The 22,966-nt window shown below is 46.1% G+C and overlaps 2 protein-coding genes and 1 long non-coding RNA gene across 3 annotated transcripts in view; 2 read left to right on the top strand and 1 right to left on the bottom strand.

The window, feature by feature from the left end:
• The window catches only part of LOC134408458 (uncharacterized), a 119,651-nt gene extending 99,584 nt beyond the window's left edge, over positions 1-20,067 (top strand). Inside the window, exon 3 of the long non-coding RNA XR_010026098.1 lies at positions 20,047-20,067. This is a non-coding gene — a long non-coding RNA (uncharacterized LOC134408458). The remainder of the gene's footprint in view (positions 1-20,046) is intronic.
• Positions 3,706-7,178, top strand: CTU1 (cytosolic thiouridylase subunit 1). The gene is made up of 2 exons (XM_063139730.1): positions 3,706-4,212; positions 6,053-7,178. The coding sequence occupies exons 1-2, from the start codon at positions 3,711-3,713 to the stop codon at positions 6,607-6,609; spliced, it is 1,059 nt and encodes a 352-aa protein (XP_062995800.1). The 5' UTR covers positions 3,706-3,710; the 3' UTR covers positions 6,610-7,178.
• LOC134408309 (trypsin-like) lies at positions 8,793-16,801 on the bottom strand. The gene is made up of 5 exons (XM_063140557.1): positions 16,759-16,801; positions 12,970-13,126; positions 11,253-11,506; positions 9,534-9,670; positions 8,793-8,993 (listed from the first exon to the last, which is right to left on the bottom strand). Exons 1-5 carry the CDS (start codon positions 16,799-16,801, stop codon positions 8,793-8,795), a joined length of 792 nt encoding a protein of 263 aa, XP_062996627.1.
• Positions 20,068-22,966: the final 2,899 nt, after the last annotated feature.

The following is a 22,966-nucleotide window of genomic DNA, read 5'->3' as shown; positions in this document are numbered from 1 at the left end:
ATAATATTTTGAGGTGGCAGCGAGAGGTGGGGGAGATATTTAGAACTTCTGTCATGATTGTACATGCATAGGCGTGCATATGGGGTGTGCAGAGTGTACCCAGTCACACCCTAATGCCTCCAGAAAGTATTCATTTCCCCTGCCACACTACCTTGTGTTAATTTGTCTTAATTTTGGAATTTTTATTTAATATAATATTTTAGAATGCAACTTGGGTAATTTTGGTCAAGTACAATCTTGCTTTTATTTATTTTTTTGTACATTTCATTTCAAATGCTAAGGCCTGTGGCTAATGCAAATAAAGGACTCTCTCTCTCCCTTGTGTTAAGATGCCCTTTAACATACCAATTGGACTGGAGGAGAGGAAAGTGCATTTCCAGCAGCCCAGGAAATCATGATTCCACCCCCCCACACACACACACACACTGCTCCAATCAGGGGCTTAAAAATAAAAATAAAATTCCCTGGGTTCACACCCTAATGAAATGTGTTGTGCACGCCTATGTGTACATGTATAGAAAGACCCCCTTTCTCACTCTCACATTCTCGTTACAGCATCCACAGTGCTGCAAACAGGTGGTCCTCCCAATAAATGATTGTTTATCTGATCCCATCCTGGACTCCCTCTTTCCTACCTCATTGTGTTTGGAAGGATATGGAGTCCCCTAGGCCTCCATTTACAAAGGGTAACGTAGAGAGGGGAGGAAATTAAGTTCTGACCCCAGGCAAAAGATGAAGGATGAATAACAGGAAACAGATTTTAGACCTCCCCCACCCCTCTGCTCTGCTACATAAAAACACACAACCATAGCCCGCCAAGTCCATGACTACAAAGTGGAGCCAGCCACTAGCCTCAAATTCCAGCAAATCCAAATCCCCTCCAGTCCTGCCTCACAGGAGTCTCTATATACACGCTAAGAACATTAGAACAGCAGAAGAGCCATATTGGATCAGACTAAGGGCGCATCTAGTCCACTATTCTGTTCACAGAGTGGTCAACCAACTGCCCACAGGAAACCTGCAAGCAGCACATGAGTACAACACCACCCTCCCACCTATGTTCCCCAACAACTGGTGTGAATAAGCATACTGCCTCTCATGCTGGAGGTAGCATATAGCCACTGGGACTAGTAACCCTTGATAGCCTTGTCCTCCAGGAATTGGTCTAGCCCCCTTTTAAAGCCATCCAAATGTATGGCCATCACTACGTCTTGTGGTAGCAAATTTAACTATACGCAGTGTGAAGAAGTCCTTTCTTTTATCTGTCCTGAATCTCCCACCAATCAGCTTCATGGGATGACCCCATTGGGTTCTAGTATTATGAGAGAGGGAATGAAATGTTTCCCTATTCACATTTTTCATATCATGTGATCTTCATCATGTGAAGAACACATGGTGTGTTCTTTAGATCTCTATTATGGTTTCCCTTACTCACCTTTTTCCCAATCTAAACAATCCCAGCTTTTATAACCTTCCCTCATAGTAGAGTTGCTCCAGCCGCTTGATCATTTTAAGTGCACTTTTTTGGGGGGCATTTTTCCTCCCTGCACACCCCAGTATCACGTCGGGGTACCAGGGCTGCATGAACCTCACTGAAGGTAAGGTGTCTCTCATAATCTTCTCAACTCTTTATATCTAAACCTTACATGTCAGGAGTGAGCATAGGATGCGACTGCCCCCTGGTGACAGAATCACATTCTTCATCAGCATGAGCTTTGCAGAGTCAAAAGGATTTATGGACAGGACAATCTTAGGCTGATATACCAACTATGGCCTTATTTGGACAGAGATAGCCTAGCTACAGTTATCCATGTTCTGATAACCTCTTATCTGGATTATTGCAATGCGTTATACCTGGGGCTGCCTTTGAAAATAATCCGGAAACTTCAGCTGGTACAAAACAGGGCAGCAAGATTGCTAACAGGGACTGGCCAATGAGACCACATTGTTGTTGTTTATTCATTCAGTCACTTCTGACTCTTCGTGACTTCATGGACCAGCCCACGCCAGAGCTTTCTGTCGGCCGTTGCCACCCCCAGCTCCCCCAAGGTCGAGTTCGTCACCTCCAGAATATCATCCATCCATCTTGCCCTTGGTCGGCCCCTCTTCCTTTTGCCTTCCATTTTCCCTAGCATCAGCATCTTCTCCAGGGAATCCTGTCTTCTCATTATGTGGCCAAAGTACTTCAGTTTTGCCTTTACTATCATTCCCTCAAGTGAGCAGTCTGGCTTTATTTCCTGGAGTATGGACTGGTTTGATCTTCTTGCGGTCCAAGGCACTCTCAGAATTTTCCTGCAACCACATTACACCAGTACTTTTTCAGCTTCACTGGCTGCCAGTCCAGGTCTAGGCCCGGTTCAAAGTGCTGGTATTAATTTTCAAAGCCCTAAACAGCTAGGGGCCAGGTCATCTGAATGAACGCCTCCTCCCATGTGTACCACATATTTTATTTCCCCAATATTTTAGCATTTTATCATCTTCGCCTTTAACTTTGCTGTTTTAAATCTGTATTCTAAATCTCTGCATTGCTGCTTGGTTTTATTCTGGTTGTACTTTTATATTGTTTTATACTTTAAGTTTTATACTTTAGGTTGTATTTTGTGGTTTTAATTTTTATGAACTGCTCAGAGAACTTTGGCTATTGGGCAATATAGAAATGCAATAAATATATATTATTTATTTATTTATTTATATAGCACCATCAGTGTACTATAAACTACATCACAATAATATTGGGGACAGGGGAGCTTGGAAAATTAGGGTACAACCCTATGCATATGTAGACAGAAAAGCCCTACAACTCCCAGTATTGCCCAGGCAGCATAGCTGGCTGGGGATTGCTGGGATTTGTAGGACACATTTCTGTCTACACGTGCATAGGATTACACCTGAAGCGACCACCAAGATCCAACGCTACTATTGCAGGACTGCAGACTTAGTACTGCTATGAGTCCCACTGTGGAGGCTGGTGGCTCTGATGTCATGGAGCAGTGCATCCACTCTGGCTTTCAGTCAGAACCAGTCAGAGCTCTAAAGGATCTATCCAAGGTGCTGACCTCTAACCCCATTCTAGGTTCCTTACGCCTGGAACGCTCTTCCAGAACATTTGCGAACTACAAGTTCAATCGCAGCTTTTAAAGCTCAGCTAAAAACTTTTCTTTTTTCTAAAGCTTTTAAAACTTGATTTTGATCTGACTTTTATACTGTTAGTTTTACTCTACTCTGTGCCTGTTTGGTGCATTCTCTTCCCCTTCTTATTGTTTTATTATGATTTTATTAGAATGTAAGCCTACGCGGCAGGGTTTTGCTATTTTATTGTTTTACTCTGTACATCACCATGTACATTGATGGTGCAATAATAATAATAATAATAATAATAATAATAATAATAATAATAATAATAATAATAATTAATTTAGTGTTCTGACTGGTTGTGACAAAAACCCAGGGCGGATTCATAGCCCCGCTGATATGGGAGCCACCAGCCTCCACTGCACTGAGACCGTGCAGCAGCCCAGTTCCAGGAAAGCAAGGGCAACGATCCTACAAGCCGATGCATGTCGGGAATTGTAGTTTCCCGGCCTCTTCCTCTGCGGGCGGAATCCTCCGGGGCTGGCAGGTCAGTGGCCGGGCCGGGCGGCAGGCGGGCCTCCGGGAAAGCGGGCGCGGCCTCTTCTTCCTCTTCCTCCTCCTCCTCCTCCTCCGCCGCCATGCCGGCGCCCGTGCTCTGCGCGATCTGCGGGGCTGTCCGCGCCGCGCTCCGCCGGCCCAAGACGGGCCAGGCGCTGTGCCGGGCGTGCTTCGTGGCGGCCTTCGAGGCGGAGGTGCACGGCACGATCGTCGCGGCGCGGCTGTTCCGCGCGGGCGAGACGGTGGCCATCGGCGCGTCGGGCGGCAAGGACTCGACGGTGCTGGCGCACGTGCTGCGGCTGCTGAACCAGCGCCACGGCTACGGCCTGCGCCTGCTGCTGCTCTCGGTGGACGAGGGCATCGCCGGCTACCGGGACGACTCGCTGGACGCCGTGCGCCGCAACCGGGGCCGCCTGGGGCTGCCGCTGCACGTGGTCTCCTACCAGGAGCTCTACGGCTGGAGCATGGACCGCATCGCCCGCCACGTCGGGCCCAGGAACAACTGCACCTTCTGCGGCGTCTTCCGGCGCCAGGCGCTCGACCGAGGCGCCGCCTTGCTCGGGGCCGACAAGATCGCTACAGGTTAGGCGACGCGGGGCTGGGCTGCTTACACGCACACACAAGCACACGCACGGAATGTGCGTAAAAGGCCAAGCTGCAGCCTCGTGGAACCTCGCACATACATTTATTTATTTATTTATTTATTTATTTAGTACATTTCTATACCGCCCAATAGCCGGAGCTCTCTGGGCGGTTCACAAAAATTAAAACCATTCAAAGTATAAAACAACAGTATAAAACCATAATATAAAATACAATATAAAAGCTAAATACATTAGGGTGACCATATGAAAAGGAGGACAGGGCTCCTGTACTTTTAACAGTTGTAGAGAAAAGGGATTTTCAGCAGGTGTCATTTGTATGCATACAGCGTCTGGTGAAATTCCCTCTTCATCACAATAGTTAAAGCTGCAGGTGCCTCCTCTCTTTTGTATCTGGTCAAGAGGGCAGGACTCCTGCAGCTTTAACTGTTATGATGAACACAAAATTTCACCAGGTTCTCCATATATACAAATGACATCTACTGAAATTTCCTTTTCTATGCAACAGTTAAAGATACAGGAGCCCTGTCCTCCTTTTCATAGGGTCACCCTAGCATACATACACACACACGGAATGTGTGTAAAAGGCCAGGCTGCATCCTCACAAAGCCCCATGCATATACAAATGCATATGCACATACACATAAACACACAGAAGCGTGTAAATGGCCAGGCTGCAGCCTCATACATACGCACACCTGTACACACATGCAATGCATATAAAAGGCCAGGCTGCAGCCTCGCACATGCACACACACTAAAATACACATATGTGCACAAACACATGCATTGTATATAAAAGGCCATGCTCCAGCCTCACAGAGCCTCGTACACACACGCAGAATGTGTGTAAAAAGCCAGGTTGCAGCTTCACAGAGTGGTACGGAGCAGCAAGAGGGCCACTGAGCATGGGCAGAGTGCCAATATACAACATATTTTTGTTGTTGGCATGCTTAAGGGCTAGAGGGAGAATAACCCACATAGCCCAAAAGCCAATGTGGTGCAGTGGTTAAATTGTTGGACTGGGACTCTGAAGATCTGAGTTCTAGTTACCACTCCCGTCATAAAGCTCTCTGGGTGACTGACTTTGGGGCAGCTGCTGTCTTTCAGCCTAACCTACCGCGCAAAATCATTATGAGGATAAAATGGAGAGGAGGAGGATCATGTAAACTGCCTTGGGATCCTTTCAGGAGAAAAGGCAGGATATAAATGTAATAATGTTGTTTTAAAAGAAGTCTTAATACTGTAATAGATGACTATAAGACATTATGGCTAACCAGAGTGCAATCCTATGCATGTTTAGACCAGGGGGGAAATGCTCTGAGTTGTAGGACTTATTTCTGCCTAAACATGCATAGGATTGCACTCTTAATGGTTTATAAAGAATGTAGAGTTGTGGTTTTAGTGGTTAAAATGCAGGCTTAACCAGTAGAATCTAGAGGGCCCCAGGTTGGGGAAGACAGCATTAAATCATAAAGTCAAGGAGCAACAAGCACACTTCCGCACATCCTGTGGAAGAAGTTTTGTATTTGACTGTTCAGTATTAATTTTCATAGTAAGTTCCTGTGGTTCTCACAATGATTTATTTATTTGTTTGTTTATTGTCAAAGTGTTTCCCACTTGAAAAACGTTTCCTTCCCCAACTATGATCCCCCAGGAAATCCCTCCCCTGCCCCCCATGACAGCTAAGCACAGGGGCAAAAACAGTTTCCCATGGACACTTAGGGCACTGGGGAATAGATTGAGGCTCCGGCCTAGCAACTCCCCTAGTTCTAACACTCCATTGATTCCTTCTGCTTCTATCTCAATTCTCTTCCCAGGTCACAATGCAGACGACGTCGCTGAGACGGTGCTGATGAATTTCCTGCGGGGGGACGTTGGCCGCCTGCGGCGCTGTGCAGAAATCCTGACAGGCGGCGAGGGGGCGTTGCCGCGCTGCAAGCCGCTGAAACACGCCTACGAGAAGGAGATCGTGCTGTACGCCTACTTCCAGGGCTTGGACTACTTCAGCACGGAATGTGTGTATGCACCCAACGCCTACCGCGGCCATGCCCGTGCCCTGCTCAAAGACCTCGAGGCCACGCGGCCCAGCGCCGTGGCCGACCTGGTCCACTCGGGCGAGCGCCTGGCGGTGCGCGAGGACGTGCGCATGCCCACCCAGGGCACCTGCCGGCAGTGCGGCTACCTCTCCAGCCAGCCCCTCTGTAAGGCTTGTGTGCTGCTGGAAGGGCTCAATCGTGGCCTCCCTCGGCTGGCCATTGGCAAACCTGGACGCCTGCAGAAGGCTCTGTTGGATGGAGAGAAGCCGGAAACCAGCTTACGGGAAGGGGAAGACTCTAGGCCGGCTAGCCAGGGCTCAAAGATATTGGACTTCTGAGTCTCTCCTCCTCTGTGGACTCCTTTCCTGCCAAGAGATGCTTCTGTGTCTCAGAGGACTGAAAGCAACCTGTTTTATGCCTCTACCAATGAACTGTGTATTCTTGGGTGAGGCAACTTGTGGCCCTCCAGATGTTTTAGCCTACAACTCCCACCATCCCTCACCATTGGCTGTGCTGGCTAGGCCTGATGGGAGTTGTAGGCCAAAACAACTAGAGCGCCGCATGTTGCCCACTCTTGGAGATGTTGTTGATTTGCAAGGAAGGCCTGTATGCTCTGACGGGGTGAGGGACCTTCGGCCCTTCAGATGTGGTTGGACTGTAGCTCCCATCAACCCCTTACCATTGCCCATGCTGGCTGGGGCTGATGGTTGTTGGAGACCAAGAACATCTGGAAGATCTCCACCCCTACTCCAGGTGCAGGGGTAGATGTTCTCCAACCAACAGATGCAGATACAACATGCTGGAACATCTGTGTTGAATTATAGCTGTTCTCCAGTGCACAAAGAGTAGCTGGGAGGGTTTATTTGTTTGTTTCTGAAGTAATTCTTTTAAACCACATGAAACTTGAGTTTTGCCCATCATCCATCCTTTTTCTTTCATTCTAACCCCTAAAACTTGGAATTGCGGACGTACGAAACTGCCTTATCCCAGGTCAGCCTGGACAATTGACAGTGCTGGATCTACCAGGTAGGATCCAGGCTGTCAGTGACCAATAATGATGGCTGTTTATTACCTCCAGTATCAGAGGCAATATGCCTTTCAATACCACTTGCTGGGGAACATGGGAGGGAGGGTGCTATTGCACTCACGTCCTGCTAGTGGGCTTCCCATAGGCATCTAGTTGGCCAATGTGGGAACAGAATGCTAGACTAGATAGGTCAAAGGTGCAGAACCTCTTTCAGGCTGAGGCAGGGCCGGCCCTACCATCAGGCAAAGTGAAGCAGCCATCTCAGGCGGCAGATGCTGGGAGGCGGAAGCAAGGTGTTGGAGGAGAGAGCTGTGGGTCATGCAGCTTGCTCTGCGACCCCTAAGTTAAATCTGCAGCCTTTGGGGCAACAGGGGTGTGGACAAAACACCAGCTTCTTTTAAAACTCGTGCTGCCAGTAACTAAGCCGCACGTATTTCAACTTTTTAAAATGGTGGAAATACCTGCCCCAAAGCCAGGAAACCACCCAATTTTCAGTGGTTGGGGAAAAGGGGGATGTCCATTTGGGGAACCCTGGACTGGCTGGATTGGGACCCTCGAGCAGATCCCCTGCATCTTTGGTCTGATCCAGCAGGATCCTTCTCATATTCTCATGATGCAACCACAACATCCCAGATAGCCATTCAGTGACTTCTTAAATACCTCCAGTGACAGAGATCCCAACTCCTCCCAAGGCAGTCTGTTCCACTGAGAAGCAGCTGTTCTTGTTTATCTGAAATCTGCTTCCTTGCAAAGTGGACAGGCTGGGGAACATGGGCGGGAGGGTGCTGTTGCACCTGTGTCCTGCTTGTGGATTCCTGGTTGACAGCTGGTTGGCCATTGTGTGAACAGAATGCTGGACTAGAAGGACCCTTGGTCTGATCCAGCAGGGTTCTTATGTTCTTAAGTTTTGCAGCATACCCATGAAGCGGTTGTCATCCATCCATACCCTTTTCTAACAATCTACTTGGTTCTTGCTGCTTGATGATTGCAATCAACCTGCGTTGGGAATTGTGTGGTGTGTGTGTGTGTAATCACCCATTGAAAGGGGCTCCTATCTAGGGTGACCATATGAAAAGGAGGACAGGGCTCCTGTATCTTTAACAGTATACAGAAAAGGGAATTTCAGCAGGTGACATTTGTATGCATGTCACACCTGGTGAAATTTCCTCTTCATCACAACAGTTAAAGCTGCAGGAGCTGTACTGCAGCTATAATGTCACCAGATTTAAAAAAGGGCAGGGCACCTGCAGTTTTAACTGTTGTGTTGAAGAGGAAATTTCACCAGGTTCTCCATATATACAAATGACACCTGCTGAAATTGCCTTTTCAATACAACTGTTAAAGATACAGGAGCCCTGTCCTCCTTTTCATATGGTCGCCCTACTCCTATCTCTATATCCCCTCTGAGCAAGCAGGGCCTAGAAACAAAGAATGGAATGCATTTGCTCCACACATTTACTGGGGACATCAACCCTCGCCAGTAGTGGTTTTGTGTCAATTTTCAGCCATGGTCTGCTCGATCCACTCCCTGAATTTGCAGATCTCCGTGTAGATGCCAGGATGTTCTTTGGCTGCGCATTGCTGAGATCCCCATGAAACCACTCCGTGAAGTACCCCATTGCAAACCATGGGGCTTCCGGAATCGCCCTGCAGATTCACCAGAGCAAAATGGTCAGAGTCCAGAGCGAGAAGGCTCTTGGGAAAAAAAATATACCCCAGTTGAATATTTAATCTAAGAGGCAGAGACACAGGAGATTCCTGATTACAGCAGGTCTAGTTTTCTGACAGACATAAAAAAAGTTTATGCTTTGCGGTGGGGGGCGGGGCGGCACGGAGGCTCCCTTTGCCCTCCTATATTTCAATACCCACTTTTCTCTCTTGATTTCTTCATTTTTGGAAATGTGGAAGATGTAGACATCTTACAGTGCAATCCCATACATGTCTACTGGGAAGTAAGTCCCACTGAGTTAAATGGGGTTTACTCCAAAAGCTGCAGCCGACACTGTCTAAAACCAATGAGGGGGAGGAAGTGGGGGGTTGTGGAGAAGGACTGCCAACAAACTCACCATGAAAAATGGCATCAGCATCTTCCGCTGGCAGAGTTTTGGAAGTAGCAGATTCCCTGCCACTTCACACACGCACACCGCCAATCCACCTAGGATTGTTCTGCCCGGATTCTTTAACTGGCTTGTAGCCGCACATGCAATCTGCATTCAACCAGCTTTTGTCGCTCACCTGGCAGCTGTCTATGCCTCCTTCCATTGCCCCTGCACAAATCTGGTGGTCTGAAAAGTAGGTTCCGTACGTCGACCTGCATACATCTTTTGCCATGATTTTGGCGTGCATACATTGCAGGCTGTAGGCATAATTTACTGCAAGAGAAAGCCTCGAGTGAGTGGAAATCATGTAGGTGGTTCAGGGGCTTGTGCCTTAGCTGTTTTAGCCTCGAGTTCCCTTCTCTCAAGCACTTAGATCTTATTCCCCAGCCGACGAGTGAGCAGAAAACATTTCCAGAAGTTTTGGATTTCGGCTCCTTGCGTTCCTGACCGTTGGCCATGTTAGAAGGGGCTTCTGGGAGTTGAAAGTCGGAAAAAATGAATTCTGCCTTCTGCCTGCCCTGGCTCACATCTGGGAATGCAACGTGAACAGATGACCATTGGCCGTGCTGGCTAGGGTGGATAAGATAAAGGCCATAGCTAGATGGGGCGAAATCCCGGGGCGATCCCCGGGATCGTCCCTGTGCATCCGCATGGCGCACAGGGGATCCCGGGAGCAGGGAGGGATGATCCCTCCCTTGCCCCAGGATCTCGCCCTCCCCTTCAAGCCCGCTTTTTAAATGGTCTCAGGATGGTCCCGAGACCACAGAATGTGTGGGTGCAAGTCGCGGTTTGTCCCGGCTCCTCACGAGTAACCGCGAGGAGCCGGGAACCACGCATGGGGCGCAGAGCTCCTCAGTTGCTCTGTGGCCATCAAGGTTGGGGGGGGGAGCGGGGAAATGTATTTATTTTAAAAAAACAGTTCGGCTCTCATGCGCTCTTTCTTCGTTAAAAACAAAATGGTGGGTGCGACATCCTCTTTCTTCCTGGACATCGCGCACCGCATGTAAACAGAGGGGGACAAACTCATGATCATAATATTGTGAGATCCTCACCCCTCTGTCGCGCTAGACCTGTAGGTCTACCTGAGGCCATGGAGTCCCACTACACCCGGAGGGCCTGAGGTTTCTCACTGTCAAGAAGCACCCAAGCATCTTGACTTTGTATGTTGCTTTATCAGCCTACTATGGGTATTGAAGTGGTGGTGGCAGGAAGATGGAACTGCTTTACATCTCCAATCATAGACGCATGAAGTCCTTATTCCTCTCTACTCAGCAATAGTGAGACCACACCCGGAGTATTGTGTATGATTCTGGGCACCACATTTCCAGAAGGACATTGACAGGTTAGAACAAGTTCAGAGGAGGGCAATGAAGATGATACAAGGACTTGACATGCCCTATGAAGACAGGCTGAAGGAACTTGGGATGTTCAGACTGAAGAAAAGAAGACTGAGGGGAGACATGTTAGCAGTGTTCAGGTACATAAAAGGATGCCACAGGGAGGACGGTCAAGAACTATTTTCCATTGCCATAGAAATTAGGACCCGAAATAATGGGTAGAAGTTACAGCTACCTAGGTTCCGATTAAATGAAAAACTTCCTGATGGTAAGATCTGTACAGCAGTGGAACAGTCTACCTTCAGAGGTTGTGGGTTCTCCACCTCTGGAGGTTTTTAAGAGGCTGGACAGCCACCTCTCATGGATGGTTTCATTGGTTTTCCTGCACATTGCAGAGGGTTGAACTAGATGATCCTTGTGGTCCCCTCCAACTCCACAATCCTATGATTCCTCCCACATTGTTTCTGCTGCAGACAGATCCCATGAGTAAACCAGGAGCCCTCAACCTTTCTCCTTACCTTGGGGGAAAGTAGTGGTGCCCCAGCCGGACACCACACACTGTGTCCCAATGGGTGCACATTCTTTAGCCATAGGGACGGCCCTTACTGTGCCACCCAGAATGGCTGGAGGGTCCAGCCGCAGAAGCATGATATCATTCTTCAGAGTCACGGGTTCGAATTCAGGGTGGCGGATGGCCTTGACTATCTTGCAATGCTGTTCCCCCACATTTTGCTTATGCAGGTCATGTTCCCCAAGGTGTACTGTGAGAGAGCTGTAAGGCAGAGAGGAGCCAAAGCTCAAAACTGTTCAGAACTGTTGTATGGTACAGCCGTTCCTAGACGGAGCCACTTCAAATAAGAAAACCACCCCACTGAGTGTGCTACCGTAGCAAATGTCTGCCTCTGAAAAGCTAGAATGTCAGGGACATTGCCTAGGTTTCCGCCTGGCAGAGTAGTTATGTGCAGGGAGTTGGGACCATTTATCTGTTTTTACACGGAGGAGCATTGGAAGATATATTCCCCTCCCTGTGCGGTCTGACATACCGTATTTCTTTGATTGTCAGATGCCATCGATTGTAAGGCGCACACTAATTTCAGTACCACCAGCAGAAAAAAAGCTTTGATTCTAAGAATAATAATTGCACCCGCGATTCTAAGACGCACCCCATTTTTAGAGATGTTTATATGGGGGGGGGGGGAAGTGTGTCTTAGAATCGAAGAAATACGGTATTAGAGTCCTGGAAGGGCTGTACTGCATTTTCTAAAGGAGTGGCAGGATGGCCTCAACCCGCTCAAGCGGATGTGTTAGCTTTCACTCCAGTGACTGGGAACTCCGCCTCTGTTTCAAGCTATCAGTCCTGTCAAGTCCCAACCAGCAGCCCCCAGATACACAAAGCAGCCTGAGTTTGTCTTCTCCTTGCCTGGTTCTCACCATAATAGTTTTAGCACTGGTGCTAATTGTCTTTTCCTTGGGCAATCCCAGCCTACATGCCTAGGCACCTTCTGGCTACGTGCCTGGGCATTCATGAGTTAATACCCTGACACCTGTCAATCGAACCCACCTCCTGCAAGCATCTTACAATTCATTTGGGTAGGCCTGCTGGAAGATCTCAGTACTACCTTCTTTCCCCATCCAAATTTTGCCTGTTACTTTAATGAACTCACTTCATTGGGCTATTGGGTTAGATTGTCTCCCTGTTTTCGACATTTAAAGAGAGTTTGGTGGGTTTCTCACCTCCAGGCTGCCTACATCACACAAGCCACCCTTCAGGAGTGCCCATCGAGGTGTTGAGGAAGGGAGGACACGGCAGGCTAAAAGAGCTGGTAAACCGAGACTAGACTTCACCGGCAGTCTACTCCTGAGTAAATACTATTGAGCCGAGGGGTTCTACCTTTCCCCCATCCCCTGTGTGAGGCTAGCTGAGCCCTTAGAAAGATGGTGGTGGTAGTTTACCAAGAAAGCGCGAGGGGTGTGTAACTCTGTGGCCTACCCAGCAGGGCTGGCACTGTGTGGAGGAATTCTTTGCTAGCAATCTTCTGCAACTTGGCGTCCCCTGACCATTGGCCTGTTGGGTGAGGCTGATGGGAACTGTAGTCCAAAACATCTGCAGGGAACTATATTAGGGAACGCAACTGTTCCTGCCCTCAGTTCTTTGCTTGACTAGGACAAGGGTTTGTGGCCCAGATAACCCCCCCTATCATCCTCCTATTTCTCCCCGTGACCCCACACACTTACCCTCTTAGGCAGTGTCCAGCTGTGATCACCCAGCGCTCATCGATCAAGGCTCCACCACACCGTGTGAGATGAGCATCGAAGAGGAAGGCTTGCCAGGGTTGAGAGTGTGGCTCACACTCGGATCCCCCAATGATGCGCATCCCGGTCTGAGACGACGCTATGACACAAGTACCATCATATCACACGTTTGAGGCCAGGGGAGACTTCAAACCATAGGATGCCATTAGATGCCTCAGTCTCTGACACCCGCTCAGATGTTACATAGGAAGCTGTCTAACGCCAGGTCAGTGTATTATCTCTTCTCAGTCATGGCGCTTTTTCTAGATGAATATCATGCTCAGCTTCGTCCATTTTCTTTGGCTGCCCCTTACGCCTGGAACGCTCTTCCAGAACATTTGAGAACTACAAGTTCAATCGCAGCTTTTAAAGCTCAGCTAAAAACTTTTCTTTTTTCTAAAGCTTTTAAAACTTGATTTTGATCTGACTTTTATACTGTTAGTTTTACTCTACCCTGTGCCTGTTTGGTGCATTCTCTTCCCCTTCTTATTGTTTTATTATGATTTTATTAGAATGTAAGCCTACGCGGCAGGGTCTTGCTATTTTACTGTTTTACTCTGTACAGCACCATGTACATTGATGGTGCTATATAAATAAATAAATAAATAAATAAATAAATAAATAAATAAATAAATAATAATGCTGTCTTTTACTGATTCAGGAATTCCCTGACTGTTGAACATGTTGTAAGTATTATTTTTTAGCATTTTTATCCTGCCCTTTAGCCAAAAAGGCTCTCAAGGCGGCTTATGAAAATGTTTCTTAAGACAGTCCCTGCCCACAGTCTTACAATCTAAAAAACAGGACACAAAAGGAAAGGGGATTGGAAGGGAGGAGGGGACTGCTTTCTGGATGTTGGTGTGGATGTATTTTGCTAGGTCCAGTTTCTGAAGGTTTTCTGTTACAAAAAAAATTGATGTGATGCCGATGACTGATGTGACTAATGGAATAATTGTAACTTTTTCCTGTTGTCATAGTTCTTTAACTTCCATAGCCTCTTTTCCTCTTCTTTTTCTACAATATTTTTGTCATTTGTTATTGCTATGTCAATGAGGTAGGTGTATTTTTCTTTTTTGCCTGTAACTGTTTTTTGTCTGTAACTGTTATGCGAAGTATTGCCTTGGTCGTATGAATTGTTCTGTCCCAGTATATTTTATGATCTGAATTTTCCAAGATTGTTTCGGGTGAGTATGTATAATATGGTGAAGGTTGTTGTTGCTGTTGTTATTATTGCCATGCTGGATCAGACCAAAGATCCAACTAGTCCAGCATTCTGTTCACACAGTGGCTAACCAGCTGCCCCCTGGAAACCCTGGAGCAGGATATGAGAGTAACAGCATCCTCCCATTTGGGACCCCAACTGTCCTCCCATTAAGAAGAACGATGAATCATGGAGACTAACAAATAATTCTGATCTTTGTCCAGTTGTAGGCTGGTCCTATTTTCATAATATTTTTGTACTCTTCTCACCATGTTCACTCTGTTAATAGTGTTATTCTGAAATAGTGCTGAAATAATGCTATTTCACAATGTAACAAAAGAAAATCCCCCCAAAAAAAGGAAGGAGAGAGGAAAAATAATAACAGAAAATCAGTAATTAAAGCTGTTTCCCTGCAGGGAACAGGAATTAACTAACAAGGGCCATGCTGTGCCATACTGAACAGGAACTAGTTAGAAGCAGAAGCCACAATAGAAAAGTTCTAATTTAAATTGTTGCAGGGGACATTGTTGAATAGGACTTACTTTTGTGTAAATGATACAGAAGAGTCTTGGCCATGGGATGGGTGTTGCCTGATAATATAATGTTATATGCAGTGCCACATGGAATCACCATTTTAAGTCTACTTCCAGATGATTCCAGACAAGCAATGCCTAGCAGCTACCAAGGGCCCTAGTAATACTAATGGGGAGCAGCATGTTTGGGGTTAACCGTTCCATACCAAGGGATCATGCAAGTGCTCCTTAGGAAAAGTCCAAGCCACAGGTGCGAGCATGAACATCCTGTCTTATGAGAACAGGAAGCCCATGGAACAAAACCTGAATGTTCCTTAACATGCTGTGCTTTCCCTCCGGGCACAACACCGTGGACATGAGTTTGATGTACCAGGTATGTGGAAGGCTTTGCACTTATCTGGCCTAGGACTAAAATTAGAATCCATATTCCTTCCGTGTTTTCTTTGTGCTCCGACAGTGATTCCTCAGAAGATTGGCTTATTTCTTCTCTCGCCCTCAGGAGTTAGGCAGGCATTTTAATCCAACATAACATTTTGAATGGGTCTTTTTACTTTGAGTATGGTTACCCCTCCCAAGCCTTTGGGACGGATGGTGGGTTAGAAGGAAGGAAAGGGAAAAGAAAATGATGGTGCTAGTAAATTCCATAGTTTAACTATGGACTGTGTGAAGAAGGTCTTCCTTTTATCTGTCCTGAACATCCCACCAATCAGCTTCATGGGATGAGCCCGGGTTCTAGTATTATGAGAAAGTAGGGTGACCATATTTGGGAAACCAAAGAAGAGGACACCTAGTGTGTGTGTGTGGGGAAGCAGCTTTCTGAGTCCTGCAGAAAGTACGTTATTCCCCCGCCACCTTAAAGAACCCGATTGGAGTGGAGGAGGGGAAAGGATTTCATTCTGCACCACCACCATCCACTCCAATGGGGGCCTTTTCTATAATGTCCACGAATTACCCACTTTCCCCTTTAAGACCTCAATTGGAGCTCGGGGTAGGGGAATGATGTGCCTCAAGAAAGCATGTCATTCCCTCCTGCCATTCTAATGTGAACCGCCCAGAGAGCTCCGGCTATTGGGCGGTATAGAAATGTAATAAATAAATAAATGGCAGCCTTAAAGGGGAAGGTGTGTCATTCCAGGACATTATTGAAAATTATAGAAAATCCCCCGACACCATGGAAAGAACAAAAACCAGGACAAATCCGGGGAAATCCTGACAGTTGGTCACCCTATGAGAAAGGGAGAAAACAGTCTCCCTACCCGCATTCTCCACACCATGCATGATTTTGTACACCTTCCCACTGGAGGTTCGCCAAAGAAGGACAAGTTCTAATGTGCATCTCATCACTTGAGGACTGTAGCCTCAAGGGATGATTTGGCCGCACGAATCAGGCGTGGCCAATTGGGCATCGCAGGCGGAATAGACGTCGCCCGAACTGGGATGCTTTTCAGTTTGAGGCAGCTCAGGCCTCCATGGTTTCCAAAGGCATCATGAAATGCACGGAAAATGTATATGTGCATGCTGATGAGAATCTTGTCCCCTCAACTTAACCCCCAAAGATCTTGCAGCCCTTTGGAAAGTGGTACATCCACTGATGAGAAAGGTGAAAAGATTGCAACCAGTGGTAACCTTCCCTGCACCTGCAAGGTAGGGTGGGGTACCCTTTTAAATAAAAGAAAATAATAATCAACCAAGTCACTTAAATGAACATATCCCTCACAATCGTATGGCAATGGGTCACACAGGGCATGTCTACACCAGCCCAATGTCCCGGGATCGTCCCTGTGCATCCAAATGACACACAGGGGATCCCAGGAGCAGGCAGGGATGAGCCCTCCATTTTCCTGGGATAACCCTTAGGTGTAGAAAGGGCTACAGTGCCTACTGCAACACAGAAATACCACACCCTGTGCTTCACCCATATACAAATGGCATATGGTTAGTGAACTCCCTGCCAACATATACTCATACTTGCACCTGTTTAAGCAACAGTTCTCTTACCTGCAGAGGCAAGAAGTACAACCAGGCCCAGGATTTGTTCCATGGTAATGAAGAGACTAGAATAGGGGATGTATAATTTTACACCCACGTCTATAAGTTGAAGTAAATAATTGACAGAGAAATTAATACATCCCTCTGACTGCTGCCCTGAAGCTTCATCTTTGCATAAAGTGTTCTCACCTGTGCACCTGCTGTGATGCTAGTTTTGATAGGGTGACCAACTGTTAGGATTTCCCCGGATTTGTCCTGGTTTTTGTTCTTTCCATGGTGTCAGGGGGGATTTTCTATAATTTTCAATAATGTCCTGGAATGACACACCTTCCTCTTTAAGGCTGCCATTAGCATGGCAGGAGGGAGTGACATGCTTTCCTGAGGCACATCATTCCCCCACCCCGAGCTCCAATTGAGGTCTTAAAGGGGAAAGTGGGTCATTCGTGGACATTATAGAAAAGGCCCCCATTGGAGTGGATGGTGGTGGTGCAGAATGAAATCCTTTCCCCTCCTCCACTCCAATTGGGTTCTTTAAGGTGGCAGGGGAATAACGTACTTTCTGCAGGACTCAGAAAGCTGCTTCCCCACACACACACTAGGTGTCCTCTTTTTTGGTTTCCCAAATATGGTCACCCTAGTTTTGAAGAACGGAGTGGGTACTTTGGTGAGATATTGGGAAGTAGGAGAGAGGCGTTCATCTCCGGATGCAACCTCTATAGGAAGGGCAGAATATACTGAAGGTGGTGTCGCTCTCTGCATCAATGTCAAGCAAACCAGAAACCTTAAAAGTGGGAGACTCCTCTACAGAATGACTGTGGGGGACAATACCAGACTCCAAATATTTCTCTCCCTCTCATAATACTGGAACCTGGGGACATCTCATGAATTGATTGGTGGGAGAGTCAGGACAGATAAAAGGAAATGCTTCCTTTTGCACAGATCAAATGATTCCAGAAGGCCCTGGGAAGGAGTTGGCCAGTAAAGCAGAGGTGGTGAAAACAAAAATAGCAATTGAAATATTTGGCTACCACCTTCAGTCAGGAGTAAGACTGATACAAAACTAGTTCAGAACGTACACAGGCTACTTGAGAGAGCGCCTCTCCTTATATATGCCTGCCTGAGAGCTTAGATCTGTTGGAGGAGCCCTTCTCCGCATCCCACCAATGCAATATATACGTTATGATGGGACAAGGGAGAGGGCTTTCTCTGTGGTGGCACCCCGACTGTGGAATGTCCTCCCCTTGGAGGCCCGATTGGCGCCAACATTGATGGCATTTCGACACCAAGTAAAAACATGGCTTTTTAACGAAGCTTTGATGGTTAAACTCACTGGCACATTTTTTAAACTGTTTTAACTGCATCTATTGCTTTTAAATTATATATTGTTTTAGCATGGATTATGGTTTAATTTGTTTTTAATTGTGTATATTTATTGTTTTCTACTGTATGTTTTTATCTGTACGCCGCCCTGAGATCTTAGTGATATAGGGCGGGATATAAATATTTTAAATAAATAATAAATAATAAGTCAATACAAATGAAGAAAACACTACCAGTATCTCACACTTATTTCTGGAACACTGTGGTCTTTGTCTTCATGGTAGGGGTGATACATGTTTTATGCATTTAATAAAGGACTAGTGTGAATCTCATGTCACTCTGGGTGCTCATAGTCCTGTTCATTTCCTATTTTTTTGCCCCTCAGTCCTCTCACTACAGAGGGGCTCATGAATAACACAAACGTGGCTCGTGCATAGTGAATTTCCCCCTCAGAAATTTGCATGTGGCCTGGCCTCTTTCTCAAGCACCCCGATTGGCTGCGCCCAGAGCCTGTGTTCATGTCATACAGATTGGCTGAGCAGAGCTGTCTGTCATCCCACCGGTGAAGGAGCTGCCTTGCCTGCTTGGCATGTAGGAAATTAATTTCTATTAAAGCTCAAGTTTGAACTTTCAAAATTTTTCTGTATGTCTACAGTGCTCAAGCTTCATTTTAAAACAAAACTGAGCAAAATTGGTCTGGTAGATCTCGAGTAATAAGCCTTACAGTACCATATTTTTATATAAGATGCTGAAATGTAAAGGACTTGGGGGAGCTCCTTGAGCAGCAAAGAACTGCATTTTGTAAGGAAAGGGGATATGATGAATCCAGCCTTGTGCTCAAATACTGTCTTGTGGTAAATACATTTCCATTTCTGCATTAACATGTTGTTTTTTAAAGCACTAATAATCTTATTGGAGGATGGATCTTATATTTGAAGACTAAGTACAAATGAGAGAGATTTCCCCCCCTTGCACACCTTTGTTTGTGGGTGTGAAGGGGTGTGGGGGGGGGAGCACAAATGCACCAGAGGTGTTTTCCCCTGTGTTGCATGGAAAATATTGCCAGAAATGAAGAGTTGAGTAATTTAACATTAAAATAATGCCTAATAATAATAATAATAATAATAATAATAATAATAAAAATAATTTCTTCTCAGTCCTTCATAATATTTAACTAGGGTGGCCATGTCTTGTACTTTTTTAATTTATATTTATTAAAACATATCCCGCCCTATATCACAAGGATCTCAGGGTGATGTACAGATAAAATCATACAGATAAAATCGGATAAATGTACAATTCTAAAACAAATTAAACCATTAATATATTTAAACCAGTATGAAACTTTATAGAACACATTTGAAAGTGTCTTCTGTTTGTAGGGCTGAAAGCAGTCCAAGGGCTCATCTACACCTAAGGGTGTAGCAGGAGGGAGGGGGGAGGATCACGGACTTACCTGCTTCCACGATCCTCCCCCAGTTTCTATAGGGCTGCACGATGTCCTGGAAGGGAAGAGGGATGTCGTGGGCGACATGTATTTTTTTTAAAAAAAGTAGAAGAGCCTGGTTGTGCAGCCCCAATCTGGGGAGGAAGATACATTTTTAAAAAACAACCACGGCCAACCCCCACCCCACCATCCCAGGCATGGCAAAATTGCAGACCCACCCACCCTGAAGGGCACAGAGCCCTCCCCCAAAAGTTCTGTGCTCGTTTTGAAAGATGGAGGAGGCGGGAGGAAGCTGGGATGGCCATCCACACCCCTGCGGAGCTCGGGATCTTCCCAAGACAGCAGGGGAAATCGGGGTAACTGAGGTTATCCCGAGGAAAGTCTCTGCCCGTCCCTGGTTGCCCCCAGGATCTCCTGTGTGTTATATGGATGCACAGGGACACTCCTGAGCTGATCCCAGGTTAACTGCATGGTGTAGACATGCCCCTTGTTTGCTTTAAAAAAAAAAGAACTTTGAGAAGGGAAAGCAGGAAGGGGCCTTGAAGCTGCTCATCTAGAGTTAGCACCTGGACAGCAGACTGAGCAGGGGCCCGGGCACCCAGGTCACCAGCTTCTCCATTATGGTGAGGTGCATTGTATTTCTGCTTAAATTCTAGCAATCTTTTCTAGACGTCAATCTATACATCGGCATCTGCAGATTTTATGCAAATCTGTGACCTCTTTTTTGTTGATGAATAAGCTGCCACCCTAGGTTAGATGCAAAAAAGTAGTAGCTTGGTCCTTAGTTTTGCTTTCAAAGAGAGGTAGCGCCCAGCCTTTGGGAATGGGTGGAGGCTTTCAGACACTCAATCAGCTTTGACTCATTCCTGCATGCATTTCCTGGGCTTGCCTTTTTCGGTGAAATGAATATGTGTGTGTGTGTACATGTTAAGAGGTCCTGAACTGTAAGCTCATCAGGGTCAACTAATGTCTAGCTAATCTACACATGTTACCTGGCAAGCATAATTTGTCAGAAAAAGCACTTAATTGCTAGGTTACTAATTATAGGAAGGACACAGAGGGGAGAAGATCCTTTACTGGGTTTGGTCACAAAACATTAGTATCTGCATCAGAAAGGGAACTGAATTGCTCATTGATTGCCTGCCTCTGAGTTACATTTGTCATACGAGATGGTACTTTTAAGTAGCAAAGGGTCATCCTAGCCTAAAAGTGGAACCAAGTGTGTTTGGGCAGCATTTGGTGCCAGCCATTGGTGTTTAAGGCTGTGGTCTTGTTGTACACTCCTTTCATTAGGTAGGCTTGGCTCAAAGCATAACTGGTACAAGGTCACCCAACAAACTTCATGACTGATCAGGGCTGTGAACTTAGGTGTTCCTAGATGTTATTTATTTATACAGACATAGAGGGATCAACACAGTTGTGCAAATTTTTGGATTCTTATTTGAGGTGTGGCGATGGGGGCAATCATGATGAGCTTCTGCACTTCAAAAAGAGAGGCCACCAGAGAGGGAGGAAGCAGCAGCCAGGCACCTCTTCACCGTGCCTGGGTCCAGCTCCAGCTGAGAGCCCCCTCCCTCCTGCTACCAACTGTCTCTGCAGAGGCCACCAGAGAGGGAGGAAGCAGCAGCCAGGCACCTCTCCACCGTGCCTGGGTCCAGCTCCAGCTGAGAGCCCCCTCCCTCCTGCTACCAACTGTCTATGGAGAGGCCACCAGTAAGGGAGGAAGCAGCAGCCAGGCACCTCTCCACCGTGCCTGGGTCCAGCTCCAGCTGAGAGCCCCCTCCCTCCTGCTACCAACTGTCTATGGAGAGGCCACCAGTAAGGGAGGAAGCAGCAGCCAGGCACCTCTCCACCGTGCCTGGGTCCAGCTCCAGCTGAGAGCCCCCTCCCTCCTGCTGTCAACTGTAACTGCTGAACTTTCCAACTAAGATTGTAGTGCCTGAATTTGCTTTCCTTTTCCCCCTCCTCCTCCTCCTCCTCCTCCCTCCCAATCCCCTTTTCTTTTGTGTCATGTCTTTTAGATTGTAAGCCTGTGGGCAGGGACTGTCAAGAAATACTTTTGTAAGCCGCCGTGAGAGCCTTTTTTGGCTGAATGGCGGCATAAAAATCCTTAAATAAATAAAATAAATAAAATAAATAAAATATATCTACACCACTGGGCTTACTTCTGACTAGATATAATTGCACTGTAAGTATGTTTTAGGGCTGCAATGCTATCTATGTACACTTCCCTAAGAATATGTCCCACTGAACCTAGTGAGAGTTTACTTTTCAGTAAAGATGCAATGGATTGCAGTACATTTCGTGTATTTTTAGGATGCAGAGTCTAATAATAATAATATTTATTTCTTACCCGCCTTCCCCTTTGGATCAAGGCAGGGAACAACATTAGTACAACAATACAGTATAAATCAGATACATAAAATTAATTAAAAGAGTATATAAAACCAATACAACATCAAAATAACTATCAACACATCTTAAAAATTCTTGGTTTAACATTCATCTGGGTAGGCCTGCCGGAAAAGTCTAGTCTTTAAAGCTTTCTTAAATTCAGAGAGAGAGAGAGAGTTAAGTTGACGAATCTCCTCTGGCAGGCCATTCCACAGTCTGGGGGGCGACAGAAGAAAAGGTCCTGTGGGTAACAGTTGTCAGCCTTGTTTTGGCTTACTGAAGTAAGTTCTCCCCAGAAGACCTGAGTGTGCGGGGTGGATTGTACGGGAGAAGATGATCCTGCAGGTAACCTGGACCCAAACCATGTAGAGCTTTAAATGTAATGACCAACACTTTGTACCAATAAAACTACCTTATAATAATTTGCTTTCATATTAATATTAATAATTGGTATCAAGACACATTTCCCAAATCTATGTCTGTTCCTAGGATAATGCAAATGGGAAGCTGATGCCATGGCAATTACATTTATAATTTAAGCATCTTGTCTGATTTCAATAAGAAATAGCAGTCTTTTTAATGAAGTTGCAGAAATTAAAAATTTAAAATCTGTGGGGGTTTTTCATGAAGCAAAGCACTTGCAAAAATGAATCCACGTATTCTTAAGCTGATATATTTAAGGACATAATTTTAAATTTGGTTCCAATGCTTTCAATGGTAATGTGTATACATGTACTATCGGTAGTAGTATTGTAAATACATGGCCTTAACCATTGCCCTTAAAAGGTTTGCTATTGTGCCTGTGTATCATTGCTTTTGGTTCTCTGTTAGGGTACGAAGCGGAAGCAAGAAGATAAATCACACTTTCACAGCGTAATGATAACATCTACATTGTAGTGAAACATAACTTGCAGTGCAGTCCTATAAATGTCTATTTAAATGTAAGCCTCATTAAGTGTATGGTACTCACTCTGAGATGTGTGTGTAGAACTGCAATTAAATAATGCACAAGGCACACAACTGCTAAACTTATAATAATATACAATACTGGGGTAT

Source organism: Elgaria multicarinata, chromosome 13 (genome assembly GCF_023053635.1).
Source record: "Elgaria multicarinata webbii isolate HBS135686 ecotype San Diego chromosome 13, rElgMul1.1.pri, whole genome shotgun sequence".
In the NCBI taxonomy this organism is placed as follows: Eukaryota; Metazoa; Chordata; class Lepidosauria; order Squamata; family Anguidae; genus Elgaria; species Elgaria multicarinata.
This window is presented reverse-complemented; position numbering and strand designations above follow the sequence as displayed.